Here is a 22,583-nt window from a genome sequence, read left to right as displayed (position 1 = left end):
TTTCAATGCAGTGCAAATCAAAGTGAGATTCAAAATGACACACCACCAGAAAGTTCTATGTACATTCAAAGTTTTATTCATGGTATAGTGAGTGTAGAAAGCTTTTTCTTACTTTATGCAAATGCTTCATTTAACTACACACAGAAGAAGGTCACTGAATCAATGAGAAAAAAGGATCTTTTTTTTTTTTAAACACGAGCCTTCAAAGACACCCACAGTGAGCATCGATACAAATTTTAAACATTCACCTGATTAAGAGCTTCAGTTGGTGTGTACATGTAGATATAATGTGTAGAGAGGTGATATGTGTTGTATTTCTATGGTATAAATGCACAATATGCATGTCACATTCATTTTAACTGGAGGTGGCGCTAATAATTAAGGGTCAGGGGAATGTGTCTATGCTGATGTGAGTCGTGGTCACCCTCCCCATGTCGACGGAAATTCTTTCCCTCCTCATGAGGAGTATTACAGTCTTGACAAGAGATGCGTAGGCGAGGAAATATGCACCACAGGACAAACAGAAGCACTGTACATGTATACACAGGAGATGTAGAAAAATAGATTGCGTATGTGGTATTTGGTGAAGGAATGTGTGTGAAGAGGAGATGGGACCATCTAGAAAACTGCTCTGATCTCTGTAGGCCCCGGTCTTTTTATCAAATACTCCCAAAGTGCTGCCCTGTACAATACTGCTGACAGGACAAATGGAGGTTAGAAAGAAAGACTGAAGAGCACATGAGCAAGATGGAAAGACCAAGACGTGGAGCTTGATAAATGAAACTGAGCCATGAGAGCCAGATCTCTGTCTTTCCAAATATTTACAATCGAGAGAGACTGGAATGATAAATCTGGAATGATACACTTAGAGAATACCTCCTTTCTACAGTTTGACCGATGTCCTCATTCTAATAAAAACCCAATGTGCAGTGATGGTGAGAAACAGCATCAGGGACTTCATAGCAATAATATTTGGTGATAATAATCAGACTTTTCAAAATGACAGAGTGCATAGAACGCAAACAGTAACAAAATCATCTTCCTTTCGGATACTAGAACACTTCATATATTACATATAGAGCATTTTGCCCATGCAGCTAACACAACAGTGAAGCGTGGAGATGAGCGTAATGAGCCAAGATTCAGTTAAAGCAAGTCTGTGACAGCAAAGCAGACCGGATTCTGAATACTCTTTTTCTTCTTCATATCACAAGATCACAAAGAAGACACTAGAAATGTACAATCCTGCTAAAATATCTAGTTAGAGGACCGCTCCCGAGGACCTCGACATACAGTATACTGTATCTGTCATCAATATTGCCATGCACTACATATACTTACAGCTAATCTCTGTCTTAATATATTACACATAAAAAAATCAGAAAACAGAACATTCAAGATTTTTCAACTTTTACATATTTTGATTATAATTTTTCTGCATTTTTTCCTCCTTTTTTGAAAAACAAACCTGAAACTCTTGGGCTTTAATCGTGTGGAGAGGCGCTCTGAGAGCCCCTCCTCCCACCACCAGCTCAAAGAGCTGTTATGTCATCAAACACAGCACAGCTGTCATCGGAGAGCAGGAGAGCAGGGATGTGTGTGGCAGTTTGAGGGAAATGGAACGACACGGGACTGACTGGGAACTAAACTGCTCGGGTTTACATGCTTCTGGTCTCAGCTGCGAGCACAGGACTGAGGTGACTTCATTTAAATCATCAGCAGGGTGTTGGTTTGACAGTACAGACACTGAAGTTTTTGTTATGACTGGCTGAAATGTGCAGGCGAAACAGGGTACCCTTGTCTGACCAATTGAAAGAGTATGTGTTCACATATTTCGTTCCCCTTCAACAGGGTGAGAAAGTGAAGGAGTAGGGGCTGAGGGCAGGGGACCGGAATGGAACAGACCCTACAAGTGAGAGTGTGGGGTTGGGATACGCCTCAGGGAAATGTCGATGGGCAGTTCTTTAGTTCTGCATCTGCTCAAAGAACTTGTAGGTGGGATTCTCATAGCCGTTCTGCTGCATCTTGGCCAGATGACGCTCCTCTGGTGTCACTGCTGCGTCCACCTACCAACACAGAAACAGACGGTTAATAAAATAAAGAAAGTTTTTAACGTGAACGAACGAATGAACACTGACTTCTGTGCTGCATTTCACACGAAACCATCTCTTCATAAAGGCCTTTCTTCACCTCAATTACACCGTGATGAATAGAAGTATATTGTTTCTTCCTCAGCATCACCAAGGTAATGACGATGACAGTTGCTATGACAACTCCTCCAACCATAAGTCCAATAATGGCACCTTTATTGGACCCGACATCCTCAGCGAAAAACACCTGCAATTGAACAAAACTATTTAAGCGCACAGTCCACAGCAGGGACGAAATAAATTCCATGACGATGTGCGTCGTGGTGGACTTGAATGGTTTTCATACCAGTTTCTGATGGTAAACTTCATAACCAGCGTTTTGCCTCTCTTCAGTCTCCATCCGCACTTCTGGCATCTCCTCTGGCTTCAGGGCAGACACTGAAATGATTTGAAAAGACGTTCCATTGAGTCAAACACGCAAAGATGTGCAACAACTGCACCTGCAAAGTAGGTTGACGTGATGTCAACACTGCAGGATTTCAAATGATTTATAATTAAGCAACTTTTTTAAATTATGTAGATTCATTTTTATGAGGAAGGAAATGCATTCAGCACATTTGTTAGAGCTCCAGGGCACAGACAGTGCATTTCAGTGAGTAACACTGAATGTAAACATTGGTTTACAAGAAAACTCCACAGGGCACTTTAAAGACTGCATGTTAGGACAGATTTTGGTAATTATTTTCCTTGTTGTCTTTGTATGTGGATTATGTCATTGGGCAATTATATACAGACATGACTGAAGGTAATAGTGATCAATCTCCAAGTGCAGCGTGAAGTGCTCGCTCGCAGCCACACTGGACTCAGATACTGCCTAAAATTCCCATGAACACACTCACCAGGCCGTGTGGGGAGTCCTCTATCCGGGATTGGACGAGCATCAACGGGTTCAACTGCAAACAGTTTGATAAAGAAAATTAAAAAGGTCCAACAATGTTAAAATGACATGTATTAATTTATCAGTGAGTCAGTTTCTCACATTACATCTTACACAACTTTACACTTTCAGAACAACTACAACCCAGCCTTGAAACTATAATTATAGCTCTGTGGTTGTACACCTCTGCCAACCACTCAAACTGTCCAGACTCGTATAACACACACAGTGAAGACTTCGAAGGAATCTAATGAAAGGCAGTGGGTGTATCATGTGTCATGGCATTCCTAAAGCTATCGCAATCATGAGAATGGAACAGTGACAACCTGTCAACATAATGCCTCCCGCCATGCCGTCGCCAACATGGAAGCACGAAAATGCATCAGAGGAAAGAGGGAGCACGATATGGAAGGTCAGAGGGCACAGACGAGGGGCCTTTCTCAATATGCGTTCTTTCTGTACTTGTGTTCTTGTGTACTTGAGAAACGTCATCAGTCTCAGTCCAAGTACTGTTCCAATTCAAAAGTCTGCATCTTTCCAAGTACAGTCAAATACTCGGATGTGTTCTTGCACCTCCCATTTTATCGAGGATGCATCAGGTGGTGACTTGTGTGGACTTGAGGCAGCCACGTATCCCAGAATGCATTTCGTAGCAACGATGTTGGAGGAGAGGGCTCATAACTGCAAATTACAAGTTTCGAAATATTACTGTTTTAGTAGTACGGAATGTGGTTTTAAGATTATTTAATGTGAGAAAGTGGATGTTAAAACTTAAAATATGGGGTCGATTCATCACGATAGCGTGTAGTTTAAAATTTGCTCCAAAGTTTTCAGAGATGTGTTGTCCTGCTAACAGACGAGCTGAGATGGTGACGTCATCAAGTACGCTGCCGTTCCAAATGCAGAATGACGGTCCTGCATCCTCCCGTCCTGGAGAGACTGTACTCCCAGGTCGAACTTGCCAAGTCTGAACTGCCAAGTTCGTAAATCCAAACTTGGCGTACTTGGTATTGAGAAACGACCACTGACTGACCACCACTCAGGGGTACATTTGCACATTTATGGCCCTTTGACAGAGTTGCAGTGCGAGTACCCGTGTTGGTAGCTAGGGGGCTAGCTGTCTGTTGGGGAGCGTCAGCCGTCACCACGCTGTTTATCACAGTTAACTTGACTGTTGGTCAACCCTTAATATCTTGTGAATCTCTGAATACAGCCATCAGTGCACCTTTGTGTTGTGTTTACTACCGCTCATTTATGTACAAAGTAATTTTTCCAGCAGCACTTATCAGACTTCTTAATGCAGCACAACCATCCGCTCTGAGAGGCACAATGTGGAGCTCCACTTCAACTAATCTATGTGATTATGTGCAGTGAGAAATAGTCATTTGGTGTGTAGTTTCTCTTTAAGACATAATAGTCTGTTGATGAGTGTTAATACTTTCATTTCATGAATCTCCTGTCATCTCATTTTATGATATCTAAAGCGCCTTTGTCCGTACAAGGTTATGATGTGTGTGTGTGTGTGTGTGTGTGTGTGTGTGTGTTACCATGGTTCTCGGTGTTGGGCTGGTTGAAGCTCTCAGGGTGGATGAAACCCAGTCCGTCCAGGCCAGGGTCCATGGGAGCAGAGCTGTAAGCCTGATCAGGCATCAGAGCGTCGTTGCCGTAACTCACCCTGCCGTCCACCTGCAGACACACAGCGTTAATCTGAACATGTCGATGTGGGACAGTCAGAGAGGCTTTCTTTGAAAATACAATCCCAATGATTATCAGCTCAAAAGTCTGACGTCACCCACAGGACTACAACTTGCTGATGTAATTATGTGCCTAAAACACAACTGTGATCTCACAAATCTTTTTTGCCCTTCACATGCAGCATCCTATTTGGAGGTCAATCTGTTTGAATCCTTTTTTGGTATTTCTTACTGCATCTACATTTCTCTCTGTGCACGGCCATGCTGTGTGTGACTTTGCCTTGTATCACTGCACAGAGGTGATTCTATTTTTATACTGCGTGTGAGAAAGTGCAGTTTCTACAGGACCAACTCCATGCATACGTGAGTGGGTGCAACTCGACTCACCCGCCCATCGCTCTGCAGGGAAGAGACTTGCTGAGACAGCTCCGACTGAACTCTCTGCACTATAACAGCTAGGAAGAAAAAGAAGAGAGAGTGTGAGAGAGGGAAAGCCACAGCATGGTGATAGATGGGAGGGAGAAACGGTTGGAAAGAGATAGATTAAAAAAACAGCGTGCCAGGTAAAGTCAATACAGTGTCCTGATTACAGAAGAGTAACAAACAGGAGAGATGCTGTGTTATCAGCACAACATGCCTCAGCAGACCACAGACATGCTGTTAAACTGGTTTTCATCCTCACTCAGCACTACAAGAGGCTGTGGGGTCACTTCAATAAGTCTGTTTAGTCCCACTTTAGTTTCAATTAACATGGCAAATATAAAAGACATGTTTAATGTCTCTGCAGGTCAATTTTCTCAGTTTGCTGACAAGAGCCACTATTAACCCTTATTTTTTATCATCACTTTATATGCCGTTTTCCCAATTAATGAATCAACTGTTTGGTCAATAAAATGTCAGAAAACATTGAAAATGTTACAGAACCAAGAGATATTCAGATTAATATCATAACAGACAAAGAAACGCAGAAAATATTCACATAATGGGAAACATTTGTGTTTTTATGTGAAGAGTTCTACTACCCTAACCCTGACCCTATTTCACAATAATATAACCTTTAGTCCATTTTGTTCAGAGCAGACTGTTTCCTTATGAGAAGTATTTTTATGATACTGTAAAGTTTAATAGCATTTAGATACAGAATAGTCCTCATAGCCTGACTCACTGTGCAGATGCTCATTTATACCTTTAGTAGGAAGTATGAAGCTGACACTTACAGACTTGGTTTTGGATCTCACTGGCCACGCTGGGCACTTTGTAGAGAAGACCCAATGACTGATTCATCCTCTCGTCAATCACACGTAGGTGGGTCAAAACCTAATGGAAGAAGAAGTTTCAATCCAGCTCTGAAATCATCATTTAAAACTTTGAAACAAGAATATACCGTTTCATTTCTAAGCTGTTCTAAGATTTTACCCACACGAGCATTTTAACTCATTTCATCACATTAAAGGTTTGGCACGGCTAAAGGGCTTTGGACTCTATGTGTGTGAGGTAGATTACCTGAGGTCGGATCTGTGCAGCCTTCTTGGGATCAACTGTGCGGACGTGCTCGTAGTGTTTCAGCGTGTGCTGCCTGTCCTTCTGCTCTGCACGGACGTATTTCTTCAGCAGGCTCAACACCTGACGAGCCTGGTGGTGGCAGAGTCATTATTACACTCACGCATGCCTTCTAAAAACATATATGACGTGCTGTTTTTACTTTACATGCACTTCTTTATATTTCTTGTCAGTTACACTTGCAGAATTATTTGACACTTAGGAGAAATCTGAGGAAGCTATTGTTACTTGTCTCTTAAATTCTCCCGTTAACACACCCATGACTTCATGTAACAGCTTGGCTTTAACTGAAAAGTACACAGGTGGTGTGTGTGCATGTGCATACCCGTGGAGGATTGGCCTGTAGGGCACTGAGGTAATTTTCCAGAGCCAGGCGTCGGCGGCTGTTAAGCAGAGCTTCCACCCGGGCCATATGGGTTTCCACCAGCTGCTGCCTCTCTCCTGCAGCCTCCCGCTCCAGAGCCTCCACCTTATCCTGGAAGTGCTGCAAATACAGCTTTATAGATTTAATTACATGCAAAGAGATGGAACAATGTCAGGTTTTAACTGTATAATTGGTTCTAATAAGAAACAGTTATGGTCTAAGTTTAGAAGGGTTGCATGCACTGTGGGCTGCACAAAGCAATGTGCTGGGAAATACACATTTATCATGAAGGAGGGTGGAAGAAGCAATCATGCTGCTAGGATCATTTTGATACAAATGTGTTACATTTCTATTTTGTTTTGCTTTCAAGTAATTTTAACCTTTCATTTCTGAAGATGCACATGCTGTTCTGACATAGAGGATACTTCTTTACATGTTCTTCTTTAATCATTCTTATTTTTTCATTATTAGTTTTTTTTAATCTCATCTTTATTTATTTTCTCATCCCTACATTAAACTATCTTTGATGACTAATCACCTTAAATACTTTTATTCAATCAAAACTGCCAAAAAAGTCTGATAAATAAACCCGCATTTGACAGTTAGCTTTAGCGTGTGGGTCGTGGAAGGCAACAGATCACAAAATCTGAAGCTTGACATGCCAGTTGTTATCTGTCATCTGCTTTGAAAATCCATAAATAAAGTCTGAAACAAAATCAGTTGTCAAAATACTAATCTTCTGTGTCCTCATCCAACACTGCGGGTGAAGGAGGTTTGAGGGAAGGCCAGCGGTCCTCTACTGCTGTAGACCTCACTACAGCTTTGATCACTCCATATTCACTGTTACACCTACTTTCACCCCATCTAATGAAATCTGAGGGACTTTCTTGTACATTTACTTTTCAGTCATTCAGGCCAAGCTAAAGGAACCTTAATATTTATACAGAAGAAGTCGTGGTGTGTTTCTTACCTGGATGACAGCTTTCTTGTCAGCACGAGGAAGGTTCTTGGCCTGTCTCTCAGCCTCTTCCCACTCCCTCATCACCTGGAGATAAAGAGCGTCACATCAGGGACAAAAGCAGCCTTATATAATGAAAATTCCCCCTTTGTCACATCAGATCAGACATTTGGAAACCTTGAGAGGGAAAAATGGCAAGCAGAAATGTTTAGGATGTAAATGTTAACCCTGACAAGCAAATGTACCTGGGACATCTTCTCACGGTGTTTGGCCTCCAGGCTTTCCTTGGCCTTCTGGAAGTCAGCATGTTCATTGTCATCCCCAGGAAATTCAAGGTACCTATCCACAGCATCTGGAGGACTGGGGGCCATGGTGGGCACTGCAGGAGAACAAAAAAGGAGGAGTCAAATATAGGGCAGGGGAGAAAACAGTATGATGTGAGGTAGAGTGGCTCAGAGGATGATACAAAGAATAATACAAGAGTACAAGTAAAGAGGAAGCACGACAGGTAAATGCAGGAAAAACACTTAACCCAGTGCAACTGACAGAAAATCTAAATAAGTGTGTTAGGCACAAACAGGAAATTGTTTTATTATAAACACAAATATTGGTATAACAGACACAGGGGTTATCAGGGGACAACAGGGGAATAGTTTCCCAGTACAAGTGCTGTGTGTATGTCTGTTTTTCATGTGGGAGGCTGGAGATAAGATGAAAGGTGCCGAGTCAGGATCAGGGCTAAAGCTGCACCGCCTAAGACTTTGTGCTGCTTCTTTGTGCCACCCCACCCCCCCATCAACAAACACATAGACACACACACACAAACACACACTCAGCTGGTTAAGACATATTGAATGACATCGTTAGAGACCCACATCTGCCAGGTAAGACTGCTATGAAGCTGCAGCAGCAGACACAAAACCTTGCAACTGCAAGGCATGCAAACATGTGTGTGTATAGAAACGCATGCAAACGCACACTGCTATTCAAGGTTCAGTATTCACACTGCCTCGTCCACATGCTGTAGGGAGTATCAGTCAGTGTTACTGGTTAGAAAACAGTGGAAACGAAGAATTAAATGATTTTCAAGCAAATGACTACCAGAGCCTCATGGCTGCTTTCCAACAGGGACACTCACTTGATCCGCTTGCCTTTGCATTTCATCTTTCCACTTTGCTTTCAGTACAACGTTCAAAGAATCATCAGTTAAACCTCTATTGGCCTCTATTGATGTAAAATGCTGGCCTCAAAGCCTCTTAAAGGATACAGCTGGTGATTCATCTTATTGTCAACAAATCCCATGAAAAGACCAAAACCATCAATGAAGTGATCGCAGTCAGTATTGTCTGTGTGTCACATTGGTCTAGTTTATTTCACTGTGCCATTGGCGTCCATTGTTGAGTGCCGGAGTATTTAGAGACAAACTGACACATTGTTGATATTAGTCTGCTGACTGAATTTCTTGACAATGACACAAAGACAGAAACTCATCAGCTTTTTGAGCCATGTACTACCACTTCACTTCATCTTTACCACTAATTTAAAGACATTTTCTTTGCTTTCTGTGAAAGATTGATGGCCAATGGTGATGTCATGGCCTTCGTCTTTGTCTCCTCTCTGCTTTTCTTTCCCAATCAAAGACATGTGTTTATCTTGCTGAGAAAATAATCCTACAATACTAAACAAAAGATTAGAAGACAAGCAACCGAATCCACTTGTCAGTGCTCCGAGTGGTTAAGAGCCATCAGACACTCAGACATGGAGAGACAGAAAAAGAGACAGAGAGAGAAAGTCTGCAGCGGCCTGAGGACAGGGATCAGGCTCGTGACATGGACGCTTCAGGGTTTATACGGCTCCGGTCCTGGGACTTACACGAGCTGCTGCAGACGGCTAGGCAGTATTCCTCCGACTCAAAGTTATTCCTGTTGCCCCCACAGCCCCCAAACAAGAAGGGGGCACAGCGGCCCTTCTTAGGCATGAAGTACCAGCGCTCCAGCATGGCATGACACGGGCCTGACTCAGCACGAGCCCAACACACAGCTGAGACATGTGCACACAGGCAAACACAAGTCAAATGAAAAAGAATGCAACGCGTGAGCTTCTGAACCTCATGGAAAACATAAAAGCAACATTTACGTAATCAACAACACATGATGAAAAACAACCGATAAATGAAAACATGTCCAACAAAGGGTGTCTGTCCCTGTCTTACCTCGAACGACTTCCTCAACTGACTCGGTGGTAGTGGTGGTGGTGGTTGTCATGGCAACATTAGCACTGCGCTCATCGCTATCCCGTTCGTCTGTCACATCCTCCTCCTCGTCCTCGTCATCGTCTTCATCGCCATCTCCATTCTCGTCCCTCTCAAAAGTGTCTGCCTCTTCGTCCTCGTCTTCGTCATCCTCCATGGTCGCAGGCTCTGTGTCTGCCGGACGCGACATGCTGCACGGAGAGCAGTGACTTCAGTCAGTCTTGCTTGCTACTGTTCTTAGCTCTCATAAAAGGACGAAATGCAAATAAAACAGGCTGCTCAGCAGAGTCCTCTGTGAGCGCTCCGCTCATTCATGAGACAGAGAGGTGAAACTAACTGCTTGGTTACGCCGGTCAATGGCTCAGCGACCCACCCAAATTCACCATAGAAAAACCAATGACGATCCAGTAGGAAGTAAGCCCAGAGATAGGTTATAGCATGAAGCATCTAGAAACCCCCTCCTTCTTATGTAAACAAGCAGGACCTTCGTGATTGATGTCAAACTAACGCTGAGTCATAGGAGGAGACATTAGCAGCGTTTTGTCGAGCTGGAATATAACTTTTGACCACAAAACAGCAAAGGTAAGACATACTGTATGATTTAGCAAAGTTTTTTCCTGCTACTCTTTGGCTGCTAGCTCGCCGAGGTTTCGTCGCATAGTGAAGAGGCAGACATCTTCGTGATCATCAGACTGTCTGCTTTCATATGATACTGGGCTTTTGTGGTTTGCGTGAAGTGGTGAAATCAGCAGATGCAGTACCTTTGATGTACGCTTTTTTCATGTTTTCATTACATGCACATATAATTTCTTGGGGTATGAATTATGTTTCGTTTGGCTGGCAATGCTTGGTAGAGGCTTTTAGCTGAGTTTCTCCCCGTCATTCTGGTATGCTACAAGTTAGGATTGGTGCTTCTTAGCGTGAGCATTGACCGTCTGAACTACGCACATGTCACGCTGCCCTGCAATGTGATTTTTAATTAGTCACGGTAATACCGTATACCCCGGGAAAATGTGGGGAAGGTTTGACAGTATCAAAATTTGGATACCGCCCAACTCTACTGTTCGTCAGACCCGATGAATTGTGCTCAGCGTGCATGCATGATGATACCTGTTATCAGAGTATTCGGTCTCAGCTCCGCCCCACCACACGTCTGACTCCTCCCCTTCTAGCTCGGCGCTGTCCGTCTCTCGTTCTGCTTCTGCCGGACAGCAGACAAACTCCACCCCTCGGAAACGGTCGATACCACACGGCAACAGCATCCCGTAGTCATGGAGATTCATGGAGCGGTCTCCGCAGGACTAATTTAAATAACAGACGTCAAACATAACTTCAGCATCCAGTCGCTTCATGAGGATGTGAGAGCTTACTGTGGTAAACCTTTGTTGACTGGAGATAAGGAACATAACCACGCACTCATAATTTGGCTCTGATGCATAAATCGCTTATTATAAGAGATTTTTAAAAAAAAACAAAGTTTGGAAGACAATTGTCTCTGTGGGTGACTGCATATTCACGAACAATCAGGAAGGCACAAGCATAAAAAGAACACAAATCAGAACAACGTGGCAGAGAAGGCTGACAGCAGAGTGTTGAGAGGATGAAATTAAGGCCTGTTGAGTCATTTAACAAGAGAACTACAGAAGACCTAATAGAAAAGGCAGAGAGGAAAAGCCACTGAAGCTCATACAGTGACACTGAATGGCACCTTAATATCTGTGCTCACCTCTTTGGCTACAGTGTGCCAGTGCAGGTGGCTCTCACACTGGTCCATACGCTCCTGGTGCAGGAATTTACACTTGTCAGGAACGAGCAGGGCATCACTAACAAACTCCCCAACTGCAACATGAAAATTGCCTTTGCTCGTTACACGTGGTTAGTATATCCATTCACACATGCAACCACACAACACAAACAATCACATCCACCTGTATCATTCAAACTGCTTACCCAGGCAGCGGTACGGCACCACAATGTGTGTGTGACTGCGACATTGCTTGCGGCCTTTCTTGCACCAGTTCTGGATGCTGACGGGCTGGTTGGCCTCTACAACATTCGTGATCTGCAACTCCGGGTACACCTGGAGAAATGTGAGAGATTTTTATGTCTACTTGCTGCCTTTTTCGGTCCCTATCTGATTCTCTCCCTCTGAACTGCTGTCTCATTCTGTTTAAATACCTCTTGGCAGTACTGCAGGATGCCCTCCTTGGTGCCAATGCAGCTCTTGGTGCCGGAGGGGTCAGACTCCCATTTGCCACTCTGCACATTAATGTGCATGTTGAGCTTCCCACAGAACATGGCCACCTGGGGCTCAGTTAGCAAACCCACAGAGTCATCAGCAGGCACCTGGAAAGACAAGGGGAACACTTTGTGAAACCGTTACTGCAAATGATTACATTCCATTGTTCTTTACCTGTCACACAGTGTCCCAACTTTTTGGGAACTGGAATTAATATATTCAGTCCCTTTCACTTTATTCTACTTCCTTTCACATAAACCTGCATAAACACCAGCTTGTCTATGCAGTACTGGGATAAACAAATCAGAAGGATAAAGGCCTCTTTAAGTTACTCTTTAATAACACTCTGCATTTAAGTTGTTATATAAACAAATAAATGAAATTACTACTGGTTTAAGCCAAAACCAGTCAAGGTACTCAAGTTTATCCCTACTGAGCCCATAAGCCAGAGAGCTCAGCATTACAGGCACAGAGCAGCACATGTGCCCTTTGTTAGCCTTGCTTATGAGGTTTTATTCATTTTCTATATTAAAGGAAATGCAATAAGAGGGTAGAGAAAAACATATTGCCTATTAGAGCAAAGAGTTGAGAAACTGACTGAACCACGGGCTTCCAAAATCAAGCTGTGAGCTAATATGATGTGCAAACAGCCTCTTCTTTCAACTGAACCAGCCTTGGCCCCACAGGACAAAACTTTCTGCACTTATTGTTTTTCCTTCCTCTACATCTGGGGAAACAATTGGAGGAAGTTGCAGCTTGTTTCTCCTTCTTGGCCCTCTATTTTCTCGGCATGCATCAGAGAAGACAGATGCTGCAAGCCGACAATACGCTGGCCACCACGCTATCCGCTGCCAATCTTTAAATGATTAATTCCGACTTTAAGCTGTATTCTTTTGTGAGGTTATGGGTAATATCAGCCTCCTGCGAGTCAGGATGGGTCAGCCCATTGTTCATTTCTGCAGAAACTACTCCCTTCTCACCTCATCAGCACCATTTCAGAATGTTATCAATCATAGTGGGAAATTCCAGGGCTTGTTTTATTTGAGCGCCAAGCATCATATGGTGCATCCATCTTGCTCATTCTGTTTAAACCAAAACAGTGAAACAGAAAAATACAAACTGCAGCAGTAAGCAGTAGGTGCATGAACCAACGCCCAGTTGAACATAGAGAGTGTTACAGGAATATGTGTGACATTATGTTGAATATAGTGTTATTATATAGAGTATGTTATGGGTAGAATGAGATGTCAGCTCAGAATGGTTGTCTTAACACCTGCCAACTTGTGCTTCAAATCACACAATTCTGAGTTTAGCAGTCCATGTGCAGTTGTTCACCCCACATCCTCCAAGTCACATTCCTTGTAAAAACATTTCAGTTACAAGCAATAGCAAGATATATCAAGTCATGTGCTAACAGAAAGTTGCTCTTGTGCTTATTAATCTTGAATTATACTGAGATAACCAGTCTGACCTGGTCGTACATCAAAGAAAAAGTTCTGAAACACTCCTCTGTGACTGTGGGGGAGTGTCGCAGGGAGCCATGATAGAGCACAAAGTTATCACATCTTGGCAGTGCTTGCTCCAGGGTCTGAGTGACTCTTTCGACCATGACTCTGCGTGCAACCTAAAAGTGTTGGAGGAATTTATTGCAGTGGGTAGATTTAACTAGATTAAATGGGTAGACTATAAAACACATCTCACCAGACTTAGTGGATGAACTCAGTGGAAAAAGGCAATTTGAAATACTACAGAAATGTTACAGAAAGATATAAACTCTGTCACAAACTGTACTATTATAATGCGAAACAGTGTGTCGAACATGATAAGATTTCCCTCCCAAATAGCACATCTATAGTACCTCAGGACCATCACGGGTCTGGCATATGGTGGTTTTAGTTGAGGAAAGTTCTTGAATGCTAGATCATATTGTGAGCTGCATAATCTGTCTGTGGAGACATTTTTCACTGCAGCACGCAGGGGTTTGGTTCGGGTGGGAAAGCTACAGTAGGTGTGTTATTATACTAAACCTGCACTGTGGAAACACTCTCTCTAAATGACTTGCACTCCTAAATGCAGCACGGTAATGACTAAACAGTAGTATGCATCCTATGACTTGCATATTTCACTGCGGGCTCTGCTCATCCCTTTTCCCGCTGGTCCTCAGCTGTATATACTTCTCTTTGGTCCGGCACAGCAGCAGTAACAGCAGCAAAGCTGCAGGCGCCATCTTGCTTGTGTCAAACTAAAAAAAAAAAGGGCTGCATCCTTTTTTCCATTCTCCTCAGCAATATCACCACCCTGCAGCTGCAACGCTGCTGGACTAGACTAAGTGGGCCAGGTCGACGCAGCAGCACCAAATTAACGCTGCAACATCACTGCTGAAAACCTCCGTCGGTATGAGAGAGTTTATTCACATCTAAACTGAAGCACTCGTGTTGTATTTGTCAGGAACAGGCTGGTTTGTTTGACACCTTTGAGACTTCACACAGGACAAACCGACCGCACGAGCACACGACGACATTCTGTTAGCCCACAGCGGTTGCCATGCCAATCCATGTAATCTGGAAAAAGCTAGCCAACGTTAGCTTTCTACACCCTATTCACTGCTGGGAGGTTAGCGAGGTGCCTTAACTTAGCTCTCTAACTAGTAATACAAAGTAATAACAACGACTAACTATTAAAACACAGTATTATAATGTTACAGTGATTGAAGAAAAAAACAGCAACCCAAAACATATCTACCATGGCAGGGCCAAACTGTCAATCACTGACATCTAACGGTAGGCCTTGGTACCATGGCTGACTTTGTTTGGTTTGCTAATTCTGCGCAGTAAATGTGGGCATACTGTAGACCTGGAATAAGGGTGGACTCCAACACCAAGTAGCTCAATACGGTCAGAGAAAACCATTGAGCTGGATCAAACGAGGAGCAGGCCTCAGCCTCAGCAAATCCCCGTAATAATGTCATTTTGATAGCAGCTTGTACACTGCCCTCATGTCATGGAGCGTTACAACCTACGCAGTAACGTTATTGTCTGTTACATTTACATTTTAACAGTCACTATAATGCGTTATCATTCAGTTACCACGCCGTAGTCGGCATTGTGGTCTGCGTCTGATGCCCACTATGCCGAGCTACAGGCCCGCAGACGAGCCAGGCAGCCAGAGAGCGGCTCGCTGACTCTTCCACAGCCTGTGGTTTTCTCCGCTGTACTCACCTCGGATGAAAGCGTCAAGGTCGCCACCAGTAACAGCAGAAACGCCGTGAGCTCTCCCATGCCGTCCTCCCGGTATCCAGCACCCCCGTTATGTTCACGATTTTCCCGTTAGAAGAAACGTTAAAGCAGGCCGAGATTATATGTCGACACAGCGGCGACTGGAGTGTTCCGATCCCGGTGATCCCTCCCTGTTTAGCAGGCTTCGGTGACGGTGTGAGGCTAGAGCGATGTGTTTGGTGCTGGGTGGGTGGGGGCGGGGGAGCGGGTCTGACAGTGTGTGCGTGTGCGTGTGGCTGCGCGTGGGCTTCCACGCCGAGGAAAACACACCTGACCTAGACTTTCTCCCCACACTCGCTTGATGAGATTGTGTACAGATAAAATCCTAATAAAATATCTTGATGATCTTGTGTAATACGTTCGTTGTGTTATTGTCATATTCATGTGCTTTTTGAATCCTGCAGGCAAGCCTCAGATTCTTGTATTGCCTTCAATGGGAGGAGGATTTCTCTCACTATTGATGATGACGGTATTCCGGAAACTGACAGCAACAGCTCATGCTGTCGGACTTTCATTTAGTTTCACTTCCCTCATTGGACTGTCTGAAGACGGCGTGAATGGATTCCTGACCTACTCACGCGCAGGGACTTTTACCACCTTCATCTGGCGGATCTATAAACTCAGTCAAAACAATAACGCGAAACGGAACAGATACGGATAATAATCCGCCTGGAAACTCATACCTGTAAAGGAGCATATTCCTCGAGACGCCTCATTAGCCATTTTTTCACCCACAGAGCGCAACATGAGGATATTACTGGGAGTGTTTATGGTGCTAATTGTGTCAGGTAAGCCTTCTAAACTTCAAACCGCTGCACAGTAATGTGAGTTAGTTTGTCTTTCTATCTTAAAATATATTGTAAAATCTTAAATGCTATAATGCAGAATAATCCCACTGAAGCGGTCCGAGTTCTTGTTACTTGCGCGTCATTAACATGTTGTTTATTCATTTGTTTCTGTGCTCAATCAGATTTCTCACTGTTGCCTAATTGCAGATCCTCCTTATTGAGAACACAATACAAATGTCCTCTCTCAGTTCTTGTGACATTTCGACAAACATTGAGATTTGTTTGATTTAGCCCCATTAAACCCTGAGGGAGTGGACAATCAATCAATCACGGTTTATTTATTTAGGTGTATACGGGGTATTTTTTATTTTTTATTTTAACGTTAAATCATGCTGGTGAAACTCACTATACAAACAGCTTACCCTTTGAGTTGTTGTATAGGCCCACAAATCAAATCAAATCCAAAAAGATGAAATGAAACAAAGTAATCAGGTCAGCAGTGTCTGTGATCCTCATGAGGCAGGATTTAACATAAACATTTTCCAGACGGTGAAATCTTTGAATTCTTCATGATGACAAACAATGCTTTGTTCAAAATCTCATGCGTAATTGAAGACATTTTCTTATTTCTTTATTATTTTCCTTTGTTTAAATCTTCTTATATACCCTGAGATTTCCACAGCACTGTGCTTGGACTTCAGTGAAAAGGTGAAGAGGGAGCTAAGTGACACCAAAATACATCTTTTTTCTCTTGTTTGGAGCCAGACTATTTTATTTGTTGAATATCAACAGGACTTGAGCAATACATCAAAAGGTCAAAAGTTTAAAATCTGCAGCTCCCTTCCTTTGATTTTTTCACTAGGCTCTTGGACTGAACGCAAACAAAGTGAGAACTTGGAGTGGCTGTGCAGCTCTGGTTGAACAACAAAGTGCAATAAAAACAGATTTGAAACAGTAGGTCACATCAAAAACTCTGCACAGTAATAAGATAAGATAAGAATGGAGGGAGAGATTTAATGGTTTGTGACATCCCGTGATTTCAATAATTATTGACACATTAGACAGACGGGGGGAACAAAAATAAGTAACATCAAACACATCAAAATGTAAAAGACAGGAAAATTAAAGCAGGTGTGTGTGTGTGTGTGTGTGTGTGTGTGTGTGTGTGTGTGTGTGTGTGTGTGTGTGTGTGTGTGTGTGCGTGCGTGGGCGTGTGTGTGTGTGTGTGTGTGTGTGTGTGTGTGTGTGTGTGTGTGTGTGTGTGTGTGTGATCTGCAAAGAGAATAACAGTATCTGATAAATGATTCCAAACATAAGAATGAACATGCAAAAAACTAACCTTACTTGAATAACACTGTAGACACATGAAGATGACTTGCATTATGTTCGTTTATGCAAATACTGTGAGTAAAAACTTGTACATGTCCAGATAGGTAGCATTCCTCCTCCTCCTCCTCCTCCCTGTCCTTGCTCTGCCTTAGTGAGTCCAGACACTGAGGGTCATGACTAACAGCACAATATTCACACACATTGTCATATATGAAACTGTGAATACTCATCATCATCACTCAATACTCATCATTGTCAAAGCAGCATTTTTCTGTTGTGGTTGTTCGAAGTGGAGCTTTTAACTACTTTATAGGGTCACCCTGATGAACATGAGGGGTCATGAGATGATTAATTGGAGAGGAAGTAAAAGCAGGTTTAGATACACAAATCTGTTTTCATTTATAGAACTTGTGTCTAATCTAATCGTTGCTTGTGAAATGTCCATTAGTTTGACCTTTTTCAGCCTCAAGCAGTTATTTAAATGAAACCATGTGAGAAGTTTGGAGGGGGAATGTTTCTGAGGTGGAACTGATACTCTCATAGTTATTTGAAACACAACGCGATGCCCTAACTACTCACTGATGTTTCATTAGAGGCCACAAGCCAAGAAAGTTGAGAACCACTGGTTTAATCTTTAACAATGTATTTTATTGGCTTATCAGATGTGTTTTTAGTTTAAAATCTTAATATAAAATGTAATGAATGACTTTTGCTGTTAAACACATGTATTAAATAAGTAAAAAGTACAATTTTTCCTCTAAACTTAGCAGAGTAGAAGCTAGAGGTAAAATGGAAATGGTACTTAAGTACAGCACTTGAGTAAATGTACTTAGTTACTTTCCACCACTGGGATCAGCATATAAGCAGAAATCCCAGCATGCACTGTATGAGAGTTAAACACTTTTGGTGTTTAAAGAAAACATACTGCACATTATGGAAACTGGTTGTGTGTCTTATCATTGAATTAGGAGAGCTTTGTTAGCAGCTGTTCTTCAATAAAAACACTAGTACTGATGGAGAAAGAGTTCAAGCACAAACAGCTGAGATGTTAGATTAAGAGCCACAGACAATAGGCTCTTACTGCAAACATTCATAGGTAAACAGCTTCTTTTTTCGGCCACACTGTGTGACTGAAAAACACTGGGGTTTTTACTGTGGGAAAATCAGGAATGTAGGACATGGAAGGTGTTCATCCACGGTTTCCCAGGAGATCCTGTAACTGCTAGTCCAAGCCGTGATCAGCCCACTGTTTTGAAATGCCATCGCTCAAGCGTGTCATGAGTGTAAGACACACTCTTGAATCAGAGATGGAAATCATTCCTGAGTATTACTGACACATCGAGACAAGCCAAGCCAGTCTTTGTGTGGAAATGGCCCACACATATACTAGATAATGTTGCACCCAGCTATGCTTAGCTTCACCAGCTAGCTAACATTAGCTAACAATGTAATGTGCTCTGATGCAAACACGGTCATTTCTGGAGCCAATCAGATTTCAGCTGGGGCCAACGCTTCAGTGGCCCTGCCCCTGGATCTGCCCGTGTTAGCGTTCCTTTGCATTTGATCTCGGTTAAAAAGCAACCAGACCTGCTGTTACTAGTCACACATGCTTGCCTTGTCTGTCCTCATATGCTTGCCTTTTTGTCTGTTTGTCAGATTGCGCCTTTCTAGTTCTACCTGCATTCTGTAATGTTTTCACTGCCTGCACTGATTGTCTGCTTAACCCAGATTTGTATTAATCGCCTGTATTGTACATGTCCTACTTTTAATGCCACCACCTCACTCCTCTAAGCTTTTTATCCTGTTGAGTTACTACATGTTTTGCTTTCTCCTGTTCCATTTACATGTTGTAAAGTTGGCACATTTTTCATTGTGATGTTGATCGATGTGCATTGTCCCTGAAAATAAACAAAATAAAACATTCATTTTGAAGGGAAACTTTGGTTCTTGAGTTGAGTGTTTTGCAGTGTATATAGCCTGATGAAAAATGTCTATTAAAACAGACATTTTGAAGAGAGTCTGAGTAACCAAACTAATTTACCTTTTGTATTGAAGGTGATGACGTGACTATCACAGGCGTCTTTGAAGACAGTGTCCTCCTGCCATGCACCTGTCCAGAGAGAAATTTGGACAAGGAGTTTAAGTGGCAGATGGAAGAACCAAACATGATGCTGGTGCTTAAACACAGCCTGAACAGTTCAGTCTTCTTTGGCAGATACAACGGCAGGGCCAAAACATTTCTGGCAGAGAACAACCAGAATTGCTCTGTCCTCCTATCCAACATCACAACTGATGACCTGGGAAAATACAGATGTGTTTTTTACAGTCAAGGGAAATACAAGAAATTCTTTGTACATCTAAACATCTCTGGTGAGCCATTCATTTATTATGCATACCTACAGTGTTTGATCAATGATTCATAAATTACAGAAGAAGCAACAATTTTAACTTGAGTCATCTCCCACCAGCGAGCTACCATGTCTGTCAGAAGGACCTTGTCAACAACCTCACAGGTGATTTAAGTGAAAAGGTTTTCCAGTGTGACGCAAAGGGACGCTACAGAGAGGCTGAGCTTCAGTGGATTTTTGATGGACAGATTCTTACAAACTCATCCACAACTGGCATAACCCACAGCAACACCCTGGTTGCTTCCACTGGCCCCTACCATTTCACCAGCAAACTCGTCACTACACTCAACGGATTCATAAAACCTACATGTCGCGTCAAGGCCAAAGGCTTACCAACTATCATTAGTGGTGACTGCAGCACAATGATTGGTAACTACTTGTTTTTATTTATTTCAGAGAGGATGGAACTCACGTATAGCCCACTACTACCCCACAATAAATGCATTACAACATTAGCTGTGAATAGCAGCTGTCATGATGCCACATATTGTAAAACACTTTAAAAAGTAAAGTTTAGGATGTCACACCAAATCATCAGCTAAAATTCATCATTCTGTTTTTTGCAGTGTCATATTTTTACAATTTTCTTCATTTCCCACAGGATATTCTTTGAAACCAAACCAACCAGATTTCATGAGATATCATTACATGAAAATCATTCCCATTATGATGGTGCTTGGATTTACCCTGCTCTTGTGGTGTCGTTGGAAATGGTCACGGTAAGGTTTACAGCTGTTTGCCGTAATGCCAGAGGTGGTTAAACCACAGTTATATGACACTGCAGTGGTTAACTTGCTTTTCTGACTAGATTTTTGTCTCTGTTCCTGACTCTTAGTGAAATTCCATGTCTTTTGTCTTTGATGCAGGAGTTTACCAAAGAAAAGAGAAGTGATGACTGGCAAAGTGAATATGTGAATGCGTTTTTCACCAAAAGGTGGTTTGTCATGAATATGGCCTCATGCTCATACAGAGACTGATTACAGGCAGGTTTCACCCTGTCTTCATTCCACTCATGGAGGGTTTTGTTTCAGCAAAGGATGTCCATTTTCTGAGCTTTTATGGATGTTTTCTGGCAGATGTTTATACTATTTTCTTCAAATTCAAGGACTGTACGAGGAGATTGCCCACTACAATGTGAAGATGAAGTCCTAAATGTAGATCCAATCAGTAACAACGATGCACAAATAATACAGAAATCACCACAAGACAGAAATAGAGCACTGGGTTTGTCCACTATTGTGTAAACTGTGGAATTCAGAATAACTGCACTCTGGAAAAACTGGCTTGTTGTCACGGAAAAATGTCAACAAGGCAGTTAAATTAAACTGACTCAGATATACTTGAAAAATCAAATTAACAACAAAATGAAATACAAACTACTTTTCAATCCTCAAGGTGTAAACTTGAACTGTGCACTTCATTTCCTTTAGAAACACATTATAAAACTGAGCCACTGAATGATTGAATGTACCTTGGCAGCTCTGTATAGAGTCTATGATTTGTCATGATTTAAATGTGAGAAAAGAAAGTTTTTAATACAGAGATATTTGCCACTTTAGATAACTTCATCTGCTTTGCAACAATTATGAAAAATATGAATTCTGCTTGTGCAACAATTTTGTATTAAAATTATATCATGGTCCTTTTATAACCACAGAGGTGATATTCATCTAGCATGAAACCATTTCCATGTAAATACAATGTAATGCAGACATTAATAGAAGGTGTATAACACATATGTATGTGTTTAAGGCTGACAATTTACTGTGAATGTCTGTCAAGGTCCTTGGACAATCTTCTTCCTTTCTCATATAAATGTGTGTTAAAATGTATCCCGCTCTTCTGTAACTTCCTTTGTGCTATACTGGAGTGCTGTTTCTTTGTATGTTGTACATCGCGGTTTGGAAGGACCCCTGTGACAGCTTTGTAAAATTCAAGAGGTGTGACACCAAAAGTAATGCCTGCAAATTATCCCAATCTCGACAGCCAGACAGAGAAAAGAAAAGATGTTGTTGAACTACGGCAGATGAACTGGGTCAGTCCAACTCTGGTCCCATGTCCTGGGTTCGGTCAACAACCTTGCTTCTGTTGCTGCAACCAGGAGAGCACACCAAATCTGAGGCAAGCTTGAAGAGAATGGATAACCAAGTGACAGCATAAATATGTGGACTTTTTCGAGGTCAAACAAAAGGTTCAAGTGAAATCCACCTTTCCCTTTTCAGCCCTTGTGTCTTTTTGTACAACTGTCATTTGTTTATGTGTTGATAATCCCTCATGGCATTTTGTATCCTGTTGTCATTGTCACTTGTGCGTTCTTTCTGTAAATTGTTCTGATGCGTGCTTAACAACGCAACACTGTAAATGGTTAGGTTGCACAGCATATTCTTAGATATCACTATTACTGAACATATTTCCAACATGTTGAGGCTCGTTAATGGATCCTGGACAGAGAGCAAATTCTGACTTATTTTTGTGGAGCTGGAAGAAATGTGGCAGCTTTCAGTGCTGTGTGACCAGTATGTGTGTGTGAGGGAGAGATGACAAGAGCACTGAGTTAGTCCTCTGCATTGTTTACCTGAATTCAGCTCAGGCATTTCACAGTATGTATACATGTTTGTCAATATTTTCCAGATTACATTGTGATCCATAGTGTAACAGAGTAATAAAGTTTGAAAAAAAAAGAGAAAAAA

The 22,583-nt window shown here is 42.3% G+C and overlaps 1 protein-coding gene across 2 annotated transcripts; it reads right to left on the bottom strand.

Moving 5' to 3' along the window:
- Positions 1–53: 53 nt before the first annotated feature.
- Positions 54–15,556, bottom strand: LOC139340449 (amyloid-beta A4 protein). 2 transcript variants are annotated; one of them, XM_070976280.1, is made up of 18 exons: positions 15,312–15,526; positions 12,033–12,200; positions 11,805–11,934; positions 11,581–11,693; positions 10,965–11,155; positions 9,816–10,045; positions 9,476–9,643; positions 7,849–7,982; positions 7,616–7,690; positions 6,607–6,765; positions 6,225–6,353; positions 5,939–6,038; positions 5,109–5,176; positions 4,575–4,713; positions 2,990–3,043; positions 2,437–2,528; positions 2,191–2,337; positions 54–2,066 (listed from the first exon to the last, which is right to left on the bottom strand). In XM_070976280.1, exons 1-18 carry the CDS (start codon positions 15,369–15,371, stop codon positions 1,965–1,967), a joined length of 2,259 nt encoding a protein of 752 aa, XP_070832381.1. In that variant the 5' UTR covers positions 15,372–15,526; the 3' UTR covers positions 54–1,964. The 2 variants fall into 2 exon arrangements, with proteins under 2 accessions (XP_070832381.1, XP_070832382.1); XM_070976281.1 differs by lacking the exon at positions 9,476–9,643 and having other exon boundaries at positions 15,312–15,556.
- Positions 15,557–22,583: the final 7,027 nt, after the last annotated feature.

This window comes from Chaetodon trifascialis, chromosome 12 (assembly GCF_039877785.1).
Source record: "Chaetodon trifascialis isolate fChaTrf1 chromosome 12, fChaTrf1.hap1, whole genome shotgun sequence".
Lineage (NCBI taxonomy): Eukaryota > Metazoa > Chordata > Actinopteri > Chaetodontiformes > Chaetodontidae > Chaetodon > Chaetodon trifascialis.
This window is presented reverse-complemented; position numbering and strand designations above follow the sequence as displayed.